The sequence below is a fragment of the Drosophila innubila genome (assembly GCF_004354385.1).
Source record: "Drosophila innubila isolate TH190305 chromosome 2L unlocalized genomic scaffold, UK_Dinn_1.0 4_B_2L, whole genome shotgun sequence".
NCBI classification, from domain to species: Eukaryota; Metazoa; Arthropoda; class Insecta; order Diptera; family Drosophilidae; genus Drosophila; species Drosophila innubila.
In genome coordinates, this window is record NW_022995372.1 from 18,697,977 (window position 1) to 18,714,080 (window position 16,104).

Sequence of the window (16,104 nt, forward strand, 5' to 3'; positions counted from 1 at the left end):
GCTGTGATAATAAATAATATTGTAACTTAATAATTAATGAGAAGTCAACTTTTTTGTTGCAATTTCAAATGTTACTTACCAAATAATCCTATAAAAATACAAAAATAAATAGGTCCGGTTTAGTGGCAAACACTTTATATTAACATCATATATAATTTGTTTCTGATATTTAATATTCTTTCCAAGCTTATCATAAAAAAGGTACAATGACTCAGTACTTAAATAGGCAAAAAGTGATATTATATGAATTTAGTACAAAAGATGATTAATATATTAGCTAAGACTAAAATTTAAGACCATTCTTGAATCAAATATTTCGTACTCGACTTTAGTAGGCCCGAGAATTATTTATGTTTTGACTTCTATTAGAAAACAACATATTATAATGCCTTTTTTTCGCATTTTAATTATGTTCTTGATGCTGCAAAATAGATTGTACTAATACTAAATATTTTAATGAATATAATTTTTCTTCAAAGTCATTATTAACTATTTATTTTTAATTAGATTTAAGATTTTGGTCACGTTGAACTTATCTGAACATCCCCAATGATTCACTTAGATTTGAAGTGAGCGATTGAAGCCATTATCGCAACCATTATTAAGATGCATTTGGTAATTTACCACTTAAGAAAATGTAAGTACATATTTGAAGTATCACAAAACGTTATCATTGGTACTATGTAAGGGCCTCTATTTTGACAGATAGTTCAGTATTAAGAAACATGTTCAAGACACAAGTATCTTTCATAATAATATTCGGCTTGCTGGTCGTAAGTTTGGCATACAAAATAGGCAGAGAAGTTAAAGATGGTAAAAAAGTTGAACTCTATTGAAGATAGTATCTCAAATGATTTATTAAATAGGTATACCCGATGGCTTAGATACAGAGCCTTTTCTAAAGATTGGTAAAGGATTATACTATATAGAAACAAAACGGAAAGTTAACTGGTTTGATGCCAACGAACAATGTCATGCAATGGATGCAGAGCTAATAACTAATAGAATTAACCAATACTTGAAAGATAACAAAATTAACGATATCTACTGGACTTCAGGGAATGATCTGGCCAAGCAGTTTATTCACGTGTGGTTTTCGAATGGTCAACCCATCATGTTAAAAGATATATGGGCTCCAGGACAGCCTAATAATTACAATAATTCAAATGAACGTTGCGATGAGCTTAAATTAGGTTCAAGTGGCAAGCCTGGTCTTAATGATCACCTATGCTCTGCCTTACGAAAATTCATTTGCGAAAAACGTCAACTCAAAACAGTTTCATTTGTAGTTTGGTAAAAAATTGTTTTATATTTAACAAAAAAAATATTTTAATACTCGTAACAAATACGAAGAAGTGATTTGTTTCAATTTCAAAGTTATGCTGCCGAATTGACAGAATATTGGGCAAGCAAATAGTCCTCTAAAAATCTAAACAATTATCATCTCGCCTACCCGTAATACAATTAAGCAACAAATGTGAGATCGTAACCATGAAAATAAAACCAAAACCAACATGACAGAGAGATACCCCTCCAGTGGTAATAGCTGAAGTAAAACGAGGCTAACAACATAACCGGATGGTTATGGCCAAAGACAAACACAGCAACGACTCCTGCCGGCTCTCTGTTATAACTTGGCTTAACTTGGTTGAACTTGGTGTCTCATAATATCCCCTTGCCCCTGTCTACATTTCCAGCAATGTTTGTGATGATAATTAACTTTTCACCTGCAAGCGTGGGTGCTGTAAATGTACGGTAATATTTGTATGTTTTTGAACATGAAACACATTTGTTTAAGCCCTACTAATTGCATTTGACGTTGACAACACGAAAATGCACTTAATTATGAGTTACTGGAAAAAATGAGAATTTTTATTTACATTATTTTGGTAATATTTTCAAAAACGGCTTGAATTAAATTTTACAAATTTATATATTATACATGCAAATATTCTTATACAAATTTTGATTATTTTTCACATTATAATTAAGTGTTATACCATTATCTTAATTCTTTAAATTTTTAAGTTTTTTACAAATCCTAAAAGCCATTAAATTATATGACACAGGTGTCAGTCAGCAGGTGTAACAAGGTTAGGAATTACTGGGATCTAGAATGTTTAACTTTAAACTTTTTGCTGCTGCTAATATCAAAAGTTTGATTATGCTATTTAAATGTTATGTGACGCTTTTGTGACGTTGTTGTATTTATATTGTACAGCGTACTTAGCAAATATTTATGCAAATAATATGCAATTACACACATTTACACACACAAATACTTACATATAAACATGTTTGTGTGTGAGTAAGAGAGGGAGAGAGATAAAGAGCAGACAGCGGTATTTGAAGCAAGAGTCACGGCGCCTAAAAGCGCTCAGTAAACACTGAACTTTTTAACACATATGCAGCACAAATGTGTCAGACAAACACATCAGCTCACGCACACACACAAACACAACAAGCAAGAAACAACAACAACTTGAGGCGACACAGCAACAAGCAACTGGAAAAGTGTATGAAGGCGCAACTAAAACGAGTGTTGAGTATGCAAATGGAAAAACAACAAGAACCATAACGGAAAACACAATAAGTTTTGATGATACCATTAATGATACCCTGTAACTGCGAATGCACAAAAATTTACCATTTCGATTAAAAATCATGTAATATGTCTGTCTTGCATATATTTAAAATTTTAACTTTATTTACCTAAACCATTAATTTTCCATTTCCATTCCATTTCTTTGGAAATGTTTAATTTTAATTTACCTAAGTATTTACTTAATAATTTTGTATTTACAAAAATAACGAAAACTAATTTCTTATACTTTTTTTTTATTTACAGCTTAAATGGGTAAAGGTGGATTAACAATAATTTAATTAAATATTTACATATTCTCGTTTTTTAGCAATATTGGTTTTATACAGGGGTGCCACAGAAAACGAAACCAACCGACAATCTCTTAAATCTCCATGCATTTTTGGGAGATTTTCGGTTGGTTTCGATTTCTATGGAACCAATAATAAAGTTATGTCAAAAGTGTCTGATTTATTTCATAATTTCATCTACAAATACTCGACAATAAGGTCTTATTACAGGGTATAATTAAACATTAAAACAAAGGAAAACAAAGCCACCCACAATGGCTTCCGTTTTGTCATTTTCCTTTCTCACTGTGTCTGAGTCAACAAAATGCACACAACAAACAAAAGTAATGTGTAAGTTTTGCCGAGATGATAACTGAGAAGCAACAAAGTGAGCGGATAAAACGCAGAACTGCATAAAAAGTTGTCAGTTACAGATTTAGTCAAATAGCTCAGTGAAAAACTCGCTTGAAAAAATTGGAACATTTAAATAAACGATTAGAATTTCAGTTGCTGCTTAATCTTTTAATAAATATTTTTGAAAAATGTTAAGATGACAAATATTTAAAGTAACCGGAATTAAATATACAACTGAGATTGATGCACATTAATATTAATACACAGAGTTATTTGATGAAGTGATTGATAAGGTTATGGGAATACTGGTATTTCTGATTAAGGAAATTGATAATTATAACTGTTATTAATATACAAAGTCTATACATATTTTATCTTAATCCGTTACTTGTCTTATTGTAAAGTTTTCATTGTCATCCTGCGGAATGAGACGCAATCTCATATCATTGGCCAAATGGAGAACAGCATACAATGCCACCGAGGGTGATAATGAATCTGCCATTTTAGTGGACAGCATGTTGGGCAATGTATCGTAAACATCCTTAAATGAGGCCATTCCTTTGGCGTAATGTTCATTCTCAGATTTTGGATGAGCTGGTATGCTTTCCTCCGAAATTTCTTTTAGCAATTGTTTTTGTATTAAGGTATTGCAGCTGCGTTTGAGATTCTTCATGTCAATTACCTTGGCACGTTTTGCAAAAGGCACAATTACTTTGGTAACCTACAAAAAATGGAAATGGTAAAGAGATTAAGTAAAAACAAGCCGGAAAGGTTATAGTCGAGATCCCGACTATAGGATACCCGTTACTTAACTTAAATATATATTAAAGTATTTTAAAGAAATTTTTTTTTAAGATCAAAGCATTTTTGAGAAATTACAATTATTATTAAAATTAATTGTTATATGGCCTGCATCCCCTATTGGAGCATGGCTTGTTGCTCAATTTGGCTCCTCGCCGCGCGCTTTAGTTTGCCACCCAACGGGTCCTAGGTTGAACACGTGGATTTAGTGCGACGACTTGAAAATAGCAGGAACAAGGATCATGCTGACATTACCCAAGTTGAGTGCAATAATTCATTGCAGTTATTTTATACCAACCATTCATGTAGCAACTGCTTCAGGTTGTAAAAAAATTCTACATAGCTCAATATTTAAACCAACCTCTCTGGTCTTCAAAATATTGTCCAATGACGAAAAAATTCAACCAAAAGCACACAACACTTGCATAAAAGCGTGGAGAATGGCATGGCACTATGGTCCGGATGACGATTTTTTCAGGAATAAATTAATAACTCGAGATTGAATAAAGATTTTTTGGTCTAGTTTTTTGGACTGGGCCTATGATATAAATACGCAAATGGCCTCCAAAGTGGGCGTGGTGCCGCCTTTATTTTGGATTCTGCGATATGCAAATTTTGTTTTTCAAGCTAACAGCATTAAATTTGCAGGATAGGTGTGTGACTATGCCGTTAACGTGTTGGTAAAATTTGATCCAAATCGGACAGCTATATCATATCATACAAGACCAAAGTGAAATTTAGAGAAATGCGCAAAAATGCGCAACTTCAGCTTAATAGTACAAATTCAGAATTGATTTCTCTACAAAATGCATATAGGCACATTGCTAGCATATGCTAGCAAAATTAGTTACCTCTTTCCAAAGATAAAATTTAATAAAAAAAATTTTAAACGAGGCAAGTTTTAAATTACAAAAAAACAATACATTGCACGTTGATTTTCAACAACGCGGATTTATAAACACAAAGTACAAGCCACAACGAATATAATCCACGATTATTGTTGTTAAAAAATTTTCTGAATTAGGGCTGTAATGTAATTAAATGTAACCTAAAAAATTGAAAGCAACTCTGTTTCACAGCTGTTTGCTAAAGACTGATAGAAAATGTGAAAACTTTGGTTATGCAACATTTGAGTTGGAAGTATTTTGAATGCATCACCATCAAAAAATCGTTAATTTGAAGAACTTTAATTAATGACTTTATTCCAAAAAAATTGTCATGCGGACCATAGTGCATGGTACAGCTGAATTAAGAGATGCCAGTCCCTATCATCAGTACCATTTTTAAATAAACTTGATCTGCGTGTGGTCTATAGAAATCAGTATGCCAAATTTGGTTTGGTATCTCTATCTCTTATAGTCTCTGAGATTCTTTTGTTCATACAGACAGACAGACGGACAGACACACATGGCTATATCGACTCGACTGTTGATGCTGATCAATAATATATATACTTTATAGGGTCGGAGATGCCTCTTTCTCCCTTTTACATACATTCCAACGAACACAATATACCCTTTTACTTATTTTTTAAGTAACTGGTATAATTAATACAGGTATGTGGGTGATATCAACTTACCTGCGTTGGTGCGCCTTCAAAATCTGTGGCAATCTCGAGCACCGTATCATTGCAGTTATTGCCTTGTGTTACATTAACACCAATTGACGGATCGCCGCCCATGAACGAGGCACCAGGATCTCCACCCGGCTGAACACCGGACGTCGGCGAATTGGGAGTGTCGGCGCTAAAATGATCATTGTCAAAGAGTTCAACATCATCACCGCCATCGTCAATTGCCGAATGCGCATCTCGGTCCAAATCTTCGTCATCCGAAATGCCAAATCTTCGAGTGACTTTAATACTGGGCGCATGTTCATATCTATAGAAGTAGTTTGGCTCAAATTCGAATCTGGTGGGCAGCACAAGTTTGCGGGCATCCCATTTCTTTTGACAGTTGGCCTTGCGCAGTTTTGTATTGAATTCGAGTGTCTGAAACATCGATTCAATATACAGGCCAAAGTTCAGCTGTTGGCTGCGTCGCCTTGCCGCCTGCTGAGCGGCACGACGTGCACGTGCGGCAGCTGCATTGTTGTTGGTGCTGCTGCCACGTCCACATGCTGCATTATTATCCTGCACGTTCAGCTGCCCCAACGTGCTGCGGGCGCGTGTACGCCGGAACTTCCAATGCGACGGGCCAGCCCAGAATTGAGATATTTGATCCATTGGGCGATATGAGTACTCTAGCCTGCTGCTGCCATCGACAGGACGCAGATCGTCAATACGCTCCGGTTGCTTGCGCAAAAGTCGACAATTTTGCAGAGTGGTACGCTCTTCGGCTGTCAGCTCCTCCAGCTCAATCTCGTCTACCTCCAAAGCAGCTGGCATCGGTCCATCCAGCTCCGGCATGGGCTCACACTCGGCATTGATGTCAAAGGCCATAGATAGCTCCTTGGGATTCTCATAGAAGTCATCAGCATTATCCACTTCCATATCCTCATCTTCTGGAAGCTGCCGGGGAACCATGGGCTCATTGGCATTGCTCGGATTAGGAGCATCGGTAATAATGTATCCCGTATGCAAAGGTCGCAGATTTAGCTGTTGCTCGTAGCGCAGCAGCTTTTTAACCCATTCTGCACTAACCAGCGTCTGGGAATCCGTGTATTTTATGTCAGTGTCCATCACCGTATAGTCGGTCACATCCGCCGGCAGCTCCTCTGAATTCCAGAAGCGATAATTTGTACGCAGTTTTAGTTCAGAGTCCACCGTGGGCAGTATGTTGTGCATCAGCCGATTGGAGGCATTAATGGATCCCACTGTGGAGTTGAGTTTGCCAAAAACTGCATCCTGCAACGGCGCTGTGTCCAAGCGTGCATTGAGTGTGTCCTTGTTCTTGGTTACAGTGGCGACCGCCTTACGCGCACGTTTTTTTGGCTTGGGCGCCGCAGCCGCAGCCTGCTCCTGCGAATTATCATTGGCAGCGGCACCTTCAACGTTCTCCTCATTATTCTCTTCGCGATCCGCAGCTGCATTCAGCTGTTGTTCGGTTAGTTTTCGTGCACTGAGTCCTGCAGACATGCGCATAGCATCCAGATATATGGAATCCACACGTAGGCCATAAACCTTTGATGAAGCCTCCAGAGATGAGCCTGCCATCTAAAATTGAATGTGGTAGTAATTGCAATTCAATGCGAAAATATTAGTGACATACCTTAAAGTTGCTCAAGGTTTTGTGATGCCGATCAAGTAGATTGGACAGAGTGTCTATCAACGATAAGCTCCAGGCATTGTCGCGACTGAGTTTGTTGCCATTGTAGATTTCCAGGCACTTCTTTATCGTCTCGTTCTCTTCGATGGACTCAAGTACGCTGCTGTCCCGATGTCGAGGAGTTTGTTGCTGTATCAGCGTGCGGCGTCGTGCCTCACGACGTTCCTCCTCATCGTCGTTGACCAAATTGGTCATGTTCCGGATCATGCTCTCACGGTGGCTGCCCACCGCGGAACGACGCAGTGATGTCTCAGAGCGCGACAAAGTCATGATCTGCAAAAACACAAACAAACAAACCAACAACTATTTTGGATTGTCTTAAGCAAACACTTTTCAGGGACGCTTACCGTTTTCTGTGCAACACTACTGACAAGCAGCTGTGGTCGCGTTCAAATATCGCTTAGCAAATGTTTTAGTTTGACAAATTGCAATTAATTATTCTTTGTTTCCTATTATTTAGTTTTCCTTTTTGCTTCTCGTTTTGACGTTATGCTTGTATTGGTAATAGTTTACAGTTGCTTTCAAACGACGCCGCAATCAAGGGCTACCTCGTTAATATCGATATTTTAGTGTTGGAAAATAGTACAAACAGGAACAACGATGAATTGTGTCAAACGGTCGCTTTTCTGATATCGAAAAATTTGATTTAACGAAAATGATTAAAAAGAAAATCCTGACTTGCAATTTCCAGCTCTTCGATTTAACTAAACTCAAAACTAAAATGAATTTCGATTATGACGCTTGAATTATCCTGGACGACTGACCCAGATGCTACAGCTTGGTCTCCATATATAGTCAGTTTGCAGTTCCCACGCCTACTATGTCTGCAGCTTTACTGCCTTATTGTCGGGCTCACTATGCCCAATCCTATATATACTTAAAAATTCAAATAAAAAAAAGAGGTTAATTAAATTATTTTTAATAGTTGACCTAAACGAATCATATTTGATATTCTATAAATCTAAAATTTGGGCGCCATTCCCTCGTAATTGTGTAGCCTATTGATATATAACTAATTTAAATAAATAATAAGTGCGTAACTTTAACATGCTAGCAGGGCTACACATCAATTTAGTGACGTCATAAAGTCGATTAATTATCGAGCAGTAAGTGCAGCCCTCAATAGCGGCATTCCAGCAACATCACTTTTGTACATACAGATGTTTGTCGCGCGCAGCTTGGAAACATTGTGATTTGTGTATAAAAACAACTAAAGTATTTTGCAAGCGCATCAATAATTAAATGTAGACAATTTCTGAATGTAGTTCGCGCAACAAAAGCGTCGCGCTTGTATACAAAATAATTTGTCGTCGTTTTGATTGATATTTGTAAAAGTATTTATTGTGTGTATGTGTCGGTTGAGATAACTGCACACTGACATTTGCGCAGCGAATTTAACCGGAATAGAAACAGTTACAACGAATAACGAACAGAAGGCACAAACAGAAGAGGATAGAAACATGGCACGCGACACGCAGGGAACACAAGCCACCCAGAGTCAAGCGTCCAACATTTGGACACAGGTTGAGAGCCAACCAATGGAGAAGATTGTATGGGGTCGACTTTATGGCAAAAATATTAAAATAAAGTCATTGGGTACGAGCATCAAACCATACAAAATTATCTATACGAATTCGTCCTTTTGTGTTGGTAACTGTTATGCAAAATTACATGTTTATTCTTTCTCAATTCCTTGTAGTTGTAGTTAACATTTGTATGCATATAATGTTATCTATTTGCGCCCATTTTAACTTTTGATTATTATTTTCTTATTAGACTTAAACAACGACGAATTTTCAGCTGGACGTGGAGAAGCGAATGATTTAATATTGACTCTCAATGATTTATCTGAAAAGATATTATCGCGCATATCGAAAGTACATTTTATCATAAAGCGCGCCAACTGTGAATTGACAAATCCGGTTTATATACAGGTAGGTAGAAAAAGGTACCTAGCCCAAAGGTGATCTACATTTCTATTTCATTTCGCATCCCTTAGGATCTCTCACGGAATGGCACATTTGTGAATGGTGAAAAGATCGGAACAAACAAAACGCGCATTTTACAAAACGACGACATCATCGCGCTCTCTCACCCCACATACAAGGGTAAGTGGGCATTCGAACAATGCATTCAAATACATACAAATATTTGCAAGAAACACCTGCATCGTTTCAGCTTTTGTCTTCAAGGATCTTAGCCCGAACGAAGCAATTGGCTTGCCCAGTGAAATTACAGAAACCTATTACATAAATCGCAAACTGGGCTCAGGGGCCTATGGATTGGTCCGACTGGTCTATGAGCGACGCACCTGCGAGCAATTTGCCATGAAGATTGTTAAGAAGAACATGTTGGAAGTAAGCGCACATCCCAACAATAACCAAAACGATCCGGTTCGTGTCCTAAATGAGGCCAAAATCATGAAAAATCTTTCGCATCCGTGCGTGGTGCGAATGCATGACATTGTCGATAAGACTGACTCTGTTTATATGGTGCTGGAGTTTATGCGTGGTGGCGACCTGCTAAATCGCATCATCAGCAAGAAACTGCTCAGCGAGGATACATCCAAACTGTATTTCTATCAAATGTGCCATGCAGTCAAGTACTTGCATGATAGAGGTAAGAATACGTTAATTGGTGCAAGTGTGGAGTATAAGTTTAGAATTTATGTTGCAGGAAGATGAAGGTATCAACATTTATAAACCTATACAAGTTGAAATTCTGGTATTTCGTAGTCAAAATCTCGCCTAATTAACTATCTTAACAGAGAAGATTACCATTATTGTTGAAAAATTAATTTACAACTTTTTTTTTCTAATACAGGCATCACACATCGCGACCTGAAGCCGGACAATGTGCTGCTGGAGTCCAGCGATGAGGATACTTTACTCAAAGTATCTGATTTTGGGCTAAGCAAATTTGTGCACAAGGATTCAGTGATGCGTACGCTTTGCGGCACGCCCCTCTATGTGGCACCAGAGGTGCTTATCACCGGCGGACGAGCTTCATACACCCAAAAAGTGGACATTTGGAGCCTGGGTGTAGTTCTTTATACATGGTAACACATCGCATTTAATCAAGTAACATATCCAGCTTGTAATCGTATTATTTAAAAATTTCTATTGCAGCCTCAGTGGAACATTGCCATTTTCCGATGAATACGGCTCACCGGCTGGTGACCAGATTAAAAAGGGTAACTTTCGCTTCCGACATCCGGCCTGGCAGGGTGTCTCGCAGCGCGCCAAGTTGCTGATCAAACAGATGCTCATTGTGGATCCTGAAAAGCGACCCTCAATTGATGCCGTACTCAAGTGCAACTGGCTGCGGGATACATCAATGCTGCACAAGGCCAAGCTTCTAATGAAGTTGGACCATATGGAAATTGGCGAGGAGGAGAACAATTTCCTAGAACCGCCTACCAAGCGGCGAAGACAATGAATTGATGAGCTGACGTGAAAAAGTTTTAATTTTCTGGAAAAATTAATCGGAAACATTTTTTCCATGACACAGCAGCAAAAGAAGTGATTAACCATCTTGACTCTCCTAACTTCAAAGTATTTTTTTTCTGCGGTTGTTTATTTTTACGTGTTGTTTAGTGTAAGTTTTGCAATTTCGTTTTGTTGAAAATTTTGTGTCAAAACCAAGGAAAAAGAACATTCGAAACTCAAATTTAATTTAATTATTGCATTTATTGACGCGATTATAATTTTGAATATAATTATATACATACATATGAATAAATAAGTGGACAAAAGCTTTGCTTGTTTTATTGCTGTAAAAAACTATAAATACCTTACTTTTCCCCAATTCATTGTTTGCTGCAATTTAAAATACAACATGCGATCAACAATGGTGATACTTTTTTAAAGATTTTTATTTTGATTATGTACTTAACTATAACGTTAAGCTGTTCTATAAGCAATTTAACTCTAATCACTTTACTTGTTGTTGCATATAAATGCATATCGTGTGACAAAGCGAATGATATGTTACATATTGTGTGACCTAGTTGAACAAGATGCATTGGGAGTGAATATTTTCAAAAAAAAATTAATATATATATATATATGTATGTAATGTTTGCAGCATACAAGCTTAATATTTTAGCGGATGCATAGGTCACAATTGCTGATGTAAAAAATAATATATATTTGTTAGCTAGGAAATTACAGATTCGGCAATATCCTAATTATAACTATAACATAGGAATTATATTTTGTGCGTGGCCATTTTTCGACCATGTCCAATGGTCAACAGTGTATTTTCATTGCTCCATACGGCATCTGTTAGACGAGAATGTGTGTTCTCGTTAGTATAAACGATCTCATGGCTCTCCTGAACTTTTGCTATCTTGACAGCAACTGGCTGGTTGCTCATGACGGCCAAGTGATCGCTGTAAGAGCATCGGTTAGATTAATACTCGATAAATCTGTACATCAACTTACCCATTAATAAGCAAACGAGAGACATGACCATCTTTAAAATAGGAATCAGTTTGCTGAAGCTTGCGCGGCACACGTATGTCCAATGTATGCACATTACCATCGTAGTCGCCCAGGTAAACGTAATTGTCACCCTTAAGCTCACGGGGCGATGCCCATGCAGCACAGGTAAAGCTGAGCAAATGCGACTGGTCGTCGTAGAGGCATGTAGAGGAGGGAGACGAGGCACGCACATCCCATAGACGCGCACACCCGCCACGATCGCAGGTTATTACCTGGGCAGCACTTGTGACGGATGTTGCCAAGCCAGTCAGTTTATTAATGTGGGCAGCGCTTGCACGATATGTGCAGCACAAATCAGCACCAGAAAGATCCCACACCTGAAGATAAAACAAAAATCATTAAGATAATGTCACAACCCATCGTTTAGTTAACCCACATTGAGTGTATTGTCCAGACAGGTAGAAACGGCTTTCTTTGGCTCTGACTCAAATACGCAAAGTTGATTGATAGGCGCCTTGTGAGCAGCTTCCTCGCCAATGAGAAATAAACAGTATGGTGATTTGGGATGGCGCACGGTGGAATAAGTTGACCAAACTTGCAAGCGTGTGTCTCCCAGTGCCACAAGCAGCACATTATGATCAGCATATCGCAATATATTGATAGTCGTATCACATTGCAGCTTGTAGTCTGCATTGTCGACAGTCATATGGTCCGTCTGCTTGTAGCCAAAGAGCACGCCCCACCAGTGTGCACCATCACGCTTATTGGTGGCCAGTGCAAAATGCTTCTCTTTATTCATGGTAATGCTGTCAAAGCAATCGTGAAGACGTGGTGACAGATTTTCAAGGCGTGCATTCATGTCGACCGCATTAAGGTTTGGATAGTCCAGATTATCAGCCAGCTCCATTGCCGACGGTGGCTGATGTGACGCAGGAGTGCCATATGTTACCGAGAACTTTTCTTTAAACATTTTCGGTCGCTTAAAAGTCCTGTCAACGCACCAAGAGTTTGCCACCTTACACCTATCACCACCTATCGTCAGTTATCGATAACAATATCGACAGAAGTGTATCGACGACATGCAATCGATATTGTTATCGATTATCCAATCGTTATGATGGGATTAAGTTATTTTGAACTAAACCCTAAAGTGAACGAACGATCTATTTGATCTGAAAATGGGAATGAACCACTTGAGTGACCAGTTCTATTAAACTTATTTGGATCGAACGAAAATTAAAATTTTAGTTGATGCTATTTTTAAAATGCAATGAATTTGAAATTAATTAACATTTTGATGAAAATTTAAATTTCGAAATTAAAAAAAATATATATAAATTTTAATAAAGATTTGAAGCTCATCAACCTAAGGGGAGAGGAGTTAAAAATTTTATTCAAAAAAAATAAGAAATATCATAAAATCAAGAAAATTCCAACAAAAGTTCTGCAAATATAAGAAAAATTTCAATTTAGCCAATTTTTCGAAGTTGCACCTGAATTTTTATTTTATTAAATTAGAACAAGCTGCCAGATCGGGAAATTCTGTAGGGTGGCAGCCCCATTTTAAAAGGACGCCACGCCGCCAGAGCTAACGGTGCTTTTCGAAAAATTTTTAACAATTTCTAGAATTCTAATATAGCCTCAATAAAATTCTTTTTAATATTTTAACTTGTTATAAAGAAATGAAACTTTCTTAAGACCCATTTAAATCTAGAATAATTTGCAAACAAAAGATTTAAATTTAACAACAGAATATTTATTTATTGAAACCATAAAATCTTGTAATGAAATTACAAACTCTTACGATATATCTATCTGTTATATCCCTCCCCATTTTAAATTCGAATTCAAATCCACACAGGACAAAAATAAAATCTTGTTTTCTTGAAAACAACATATGATATATCTACAATATTAATACATGTCAATTAAACTAAATACAATTTATAAATAAAAAATTACTTTCTTCGAAGTTCCTGCAAATACTCTTCTTCATCCGTGCTAGCTTCATAAACATTCTGCAATTTGGAAACTGGTTTCTGGTTCAATTCGTTGGTTTTGTTTTTAATATTGTTCTGATTCTCCTCACTTGTTTTCTTTAATTTATTCTCTGTTAAATAAACGTTTGAATTTCAAAAATGCTGGAAAATGCATGAATTTAAATCTTACTTTGTGAAACGCGTTCCAATTCATCTTCAGTATCGGGATCAGATGATTGTGCTTCATGTTTTTCGCTCTTAGGGCTTTTCACTTGCATCTCCACATGCTTGTCATCATCATCGTCATCAACTGTGGGCTTCAATGATATATCAAAAAGCTCCTCATCACTTTCCGGCTGCCCCGATTCCGTGGTATCCAGCGCATAACGACGCCAAGGCAAATACTTCTTGAGCGTATAACATTTTTCGATCCAGCTGCGAGTTACAATTTTGCCCTTACCCTTAACTTGATTATACTTGGGTGTGTTTCTAAAGGCGCAGCTGTAATACAATTCAAAATATTGTAAATTAAAGTTATATTATTATTTTAGTCGAATAAGATAATTGCTTACATAAGATGCGTACAGCCAGCTTCCCAGTCTGCTTTGTATTTGGCGCCCAATGCAACAGCTTTCGATCTCAGATCTGCACGATCTGGATTCTATAGGGGAATACAAAAAAAAAAAATATATGTATATAGTTTTATGAATTGTTGTCCAACACACCTGTATGCCACTGATGACCAAGACAACACCACGTAGAAGCTGATTAAATGGCACATATTGAATCGTTTTATCAGCTTTGACCTTTTGTTTTTTGGCCGGCGAGCTGACGTCATCTATGGAGGAGGACAGACGTTTCTGTGGACGTGCTGCGCCTGGTTTGGGTTTAGGACTCTCTTTGGGAACAGATGATGCTGCTGCTGCTGTTGGTTTCGGACTCTCCTTGGGAGTATCGATGGATTGACGCTTGTTTTTGCCCTTCTTCTGCTCCAGCTCTTTCTCCAACTCAAAGCGGCGTCTGCTCCTGTCCGCTTCAATGTGTTTGCTGAGTCGCTGCTTTTTGGCATCAGTTGCATCTTCAAGCTTAGCAGCTTCATTCTCATCCTCGTCAGGATCATCGTCACCAAACAAAAGCGCATTACGATTGCGATCCAGGAGCTTTGTTTCTGTTTTGGTGACTGCTGATGAAGATGAAGACGTGGATGCCTGCACCTTTAAGGGAGCTGGCCTGGTGTCGCTTAATCGGCGCAGTGCAGCTGGCGATGCGGCATCTCGAATTGCAGCTGCTGCGCTGACTTCATTGCGACTTGCCTTCCAGCGCTGAAAGAGCGCCGAGGAACCCTTGCCGTCTGGATCCGAATCGGGCGACTCCTCGCGCAGTTTAAATTGACTCACTAGAGGAGCAAGCTTAAATTTATCCGGCACCAAAGGTTTGGCCTTTGCTGCTGCCGTACTGGAGCTCACATGCATCTTGATGAATGACAATCCATACTGCACATGCTTGTTGAACGGTTGCGTACACACGATCTTCACCAGCTTCCATTTATCCGGCAGTGTGGTGATTGACAATGCATCGCTACTAAAGCAACGCACTCGATTCACATTACTCGAATTTTTGCTCTCGATCGGCGTCATAAATGAGCTGGAAAGGAGCATCTCCTTGAAGTCATCCTGCTGGCAACCGGTTTTGCTGACCAGCACCTCAACAAATGCTGAATGCTCATTGCCAATGTCAATGCCAGTGATTTGTTGTGGCTCCTCAAACTCTAAAATAATATGAGCCGCTTTCTCGCCAGTTGATTGTGTTTTCCACTTTTTGCCGGCATTCTCCTTCAATAGATTGACAGCCGAATGCACCTGTAATGTAAAACATTTAACAAAAGACATTTGTTGCTTAACTTTTGCAATATCTAACTTACTGCATCTTCGCTGCTTACTTCGCGAACAGATTTAAAAATTCCGACCGGCATTTCACAAATGTTTTGTTTGGCCAAAATAATATCAAATTGCAGTAGACGTTGCCACCTGGCAGAAAAAACTTTTAGTTTCAGTTCAACGTTGCCGTACCTAAATAACTGATCTTGACGATTTTTAATTTCAATGCCTATTTCCAAGAATGATCTTTTCGGAAAATTTTTCTAATTTTTTTAGATAGAACTTTGAAATATATGTTAGAATTTTTGTACGATTTTTGTCGAATTTTCGATATTTTTTTTAGAATTAGAGGGATGACAAACTTTAAACCTTCATAAAAATTATCATCTTTTTTTTAAAATTTAGTGGTCTTGTTATAATTGATCTCGTTGCTCTTTTAAACTTGGTTTGATTGTTTTAATTTGTGGAATTCGCTGTTGAATCAATTTTATTTACCAAAACCATTTGGCTT

At 37.8% G+C, this 16,104-nt stretch overlaps 4 protein-coding genes and 1 long non-coding RNA gene across 7 annotated transcripts; 2 read left to right on the plus strand and 3 right to left on the minus strand.

Moving 5' to 3' along the window:
- Positions 1–696: 696 nt before the first annotated feature.
- Positions 697–937, plus strand: LOC117779835. The gene is made up of 2 exons (XR_004617035.1): positions 697–813; positions 867–937. It is a non-coding gene; the product is annotated as an uncharacterized LOC117779835 (long non-coding RNA).
- A 2,128-nt stretch (positions 938–3,065) lies between these two features.
- Positions 3,066–7,976, minus strand: LOC117779832 (condensin complex subunit 2). Its single transcript, XM_034616154.1, has 4 exons — positions 7,640–7,976; positions 7,236–7,565; positions 5,606–7,180; positions 3,066–3,946 (listed from the first exon to the last, which is right to left on the minus strand). Exons 2-4 carry the CDS (start codon positions 7,560–7,562, stop codon positions 3,602–3,604), a joined length of 2,247 nt encoding a protein of 748 aa, XP_034472045.1. The 5' UTR covers positions 7,563–7,565; positions 7,640–7,976; the 3' UTR covers positions 3,066–3,601.
- Positions 7,977–8,410: 434 nt separating this feature from the next.
- On the plus strand, positions 8,411–10,961 carry LOC117780770 (ovarian-specific serine/threonine-protein kinase Lok). Of its 3 annotated transcripts, none has more exons than XM_034617416.1 (6): positions 8,411–8,942; positions 9,069–9,226; positions 9,292–9,400; positions 9,471–9,911; positions 10,116–10,350; positions 10,421–10,961. In XM_034617416.1, exons 1-6 carry the CDS (start codon positions 8,753–8,755, stop codon positions 10,728–10,730), a joined length of 1,443 nt encoding a protein of 480 aa, XP_034473307.1. In that variant the 5' UTR covers positions 8,411–8,752; the 3' UTR covers positions 10,731–10,961. The 3 variants fall into 3 exon arrangements, with proteins under 3 accessions (XP_034473307.1, XP_034473310.1, XP_034473308.1); XM_034617417.1 differs by having other exon boundaries at positions 8,413–8,888; XM_034617419.1 differs by lacking the exons at positions 10,116–10,350; positions 10,421–10,961 and adding an exon at positions 9,969–9,978.
- Positions 10,962–11,148: 187 nt separating this feature from the next.
- LOC117780771 (protein valois) lies at positions 11,149–12,747 on the minus strand. Its single transcript, XM_034617420.1, has 3 exons — positions 12,174–12,747; positions 11,738–12,114; positions 11,149–11,685 (listed from the first exon to the last, which is right to left on the minus strand). The coding sequence occupies exons 1-3, from the start codon at positions 12,705–12,707 to the stop codon at positions 11,502–11,504; spliced, it is 1,095 nt and encodes a 364-aa protein (XP_034473311.1). The 5' UTR covers positions 12,708–12,747; the 3' UTR covers positions 11,149–11,501.
- Positions 12,748–13,625: 878 nt separating this feature from the next.
- Positions 13,626–15,768, minus strand: LOC117781917 (DNA repair protein XRCC1). The gene is made up of 5 exons (XM_034618801.1): positions 15,638–15,768; positions 14,442–15,575; positions 14,289–14,377; positions 13,907–14,217; positions 13,626–13,847 (listed from the first exon to the last, which is right to left on the minus strand). The coding sequence occupies exons 1-5, from the start codon at positions 15,686–15,688 to the stop codon at positions 13,696–13,698; spliced, it is 1,737 nt and encodes a 578-aa protein (XP_034474692.1). The 5' UTR covers positions 15,689–15,768; the 3' UTR covers positions 13,626–13,695.
- Between the last annotated feature and the right edge of the window lie 336 nt (positions 15,769–16,104).

Coding starts and splice junctions, on each gene's coding strand:
- LOC117779832 (XM_034616154.1), bottom strand. CDS start 7,562: ATGACTTTGTCGCGCTCTGAGACATCACTGCGTCGTTCCGCGGTGGGC. Junction 7,181..7,235: donor AAACCTTGAGCAACTTTAAG/GTATGTCACTAA, acceptor ATTCAATTTTAG/ATGGCAGGCTCATCTCTGGA. Junction 3,947..5,605: donor TTGAAGGCGCACCAACGCAG/GTAAGTTGATAT, acceptor CATTTTTTGTAG/GTTACCAAAGTAATTGTGCC.
- LOC117780771 (XM_034617420.1), bottom strand. CDS start 12,707: ATGTTTAAAGAAAAGTTCTCGGTAACATATGGCACTCCTGCGTCACAT. Junction 12,115..12,173: donor GTCTGGACAATACACTCAAT/GTGGGTTAACTA, acceptor TTTTATCTTCAG/GTGTGGGATCTTTCTGGTGC. Junction 11,686..11,737: donor TCTCGTTTGCTTATTAATGG/GTAAGTTGATGT, acceptor ATGCTCTTACAG/CGATCACTTGGCCGTCATGA.
- LOC117781917 (XM_034618801.1), bottom strand. CDS start 15,688: ATGCCGGTCGGAATTTTTAAATCTGTTCGCGAAGTAAGCAGCGAAGAT. Junction 15,576..15,637: donor AAGTAAGCAGCGAAGATGCA/GTAAGTTAGATA, acceptor TTTACATTACAG/GTGCATTCGGCTGTCAATCT. Junction 14,218..14,288: donor GCTGGCTGTACGCATCTTAT/GTAAGCAATTAT, acceptor ATTGTATTACAG/CTGCGCCTTTAGAAACACAC.
- LOC117780770 (XM_034617416.1), top strand. CDS start 8,753: ATGGCACGCGACACGCAGGGAACACAAGCCACCCAGAGTCAAGCGTCC. Junction 9,401..9,470: donor CTCTCACCCCACATACAAGG/GTAAGTGGGCAT, acceptor GCATCGTTTCAG/CTTTTGTCTTCAAGGATCTT. Junction 10,351..10,420: donor GGTGTAGTTCTTTATACATG/GTAACACATCGC, acceptor TTTCTATTGCAG/CCTCAGTGGAACATTGCCAT.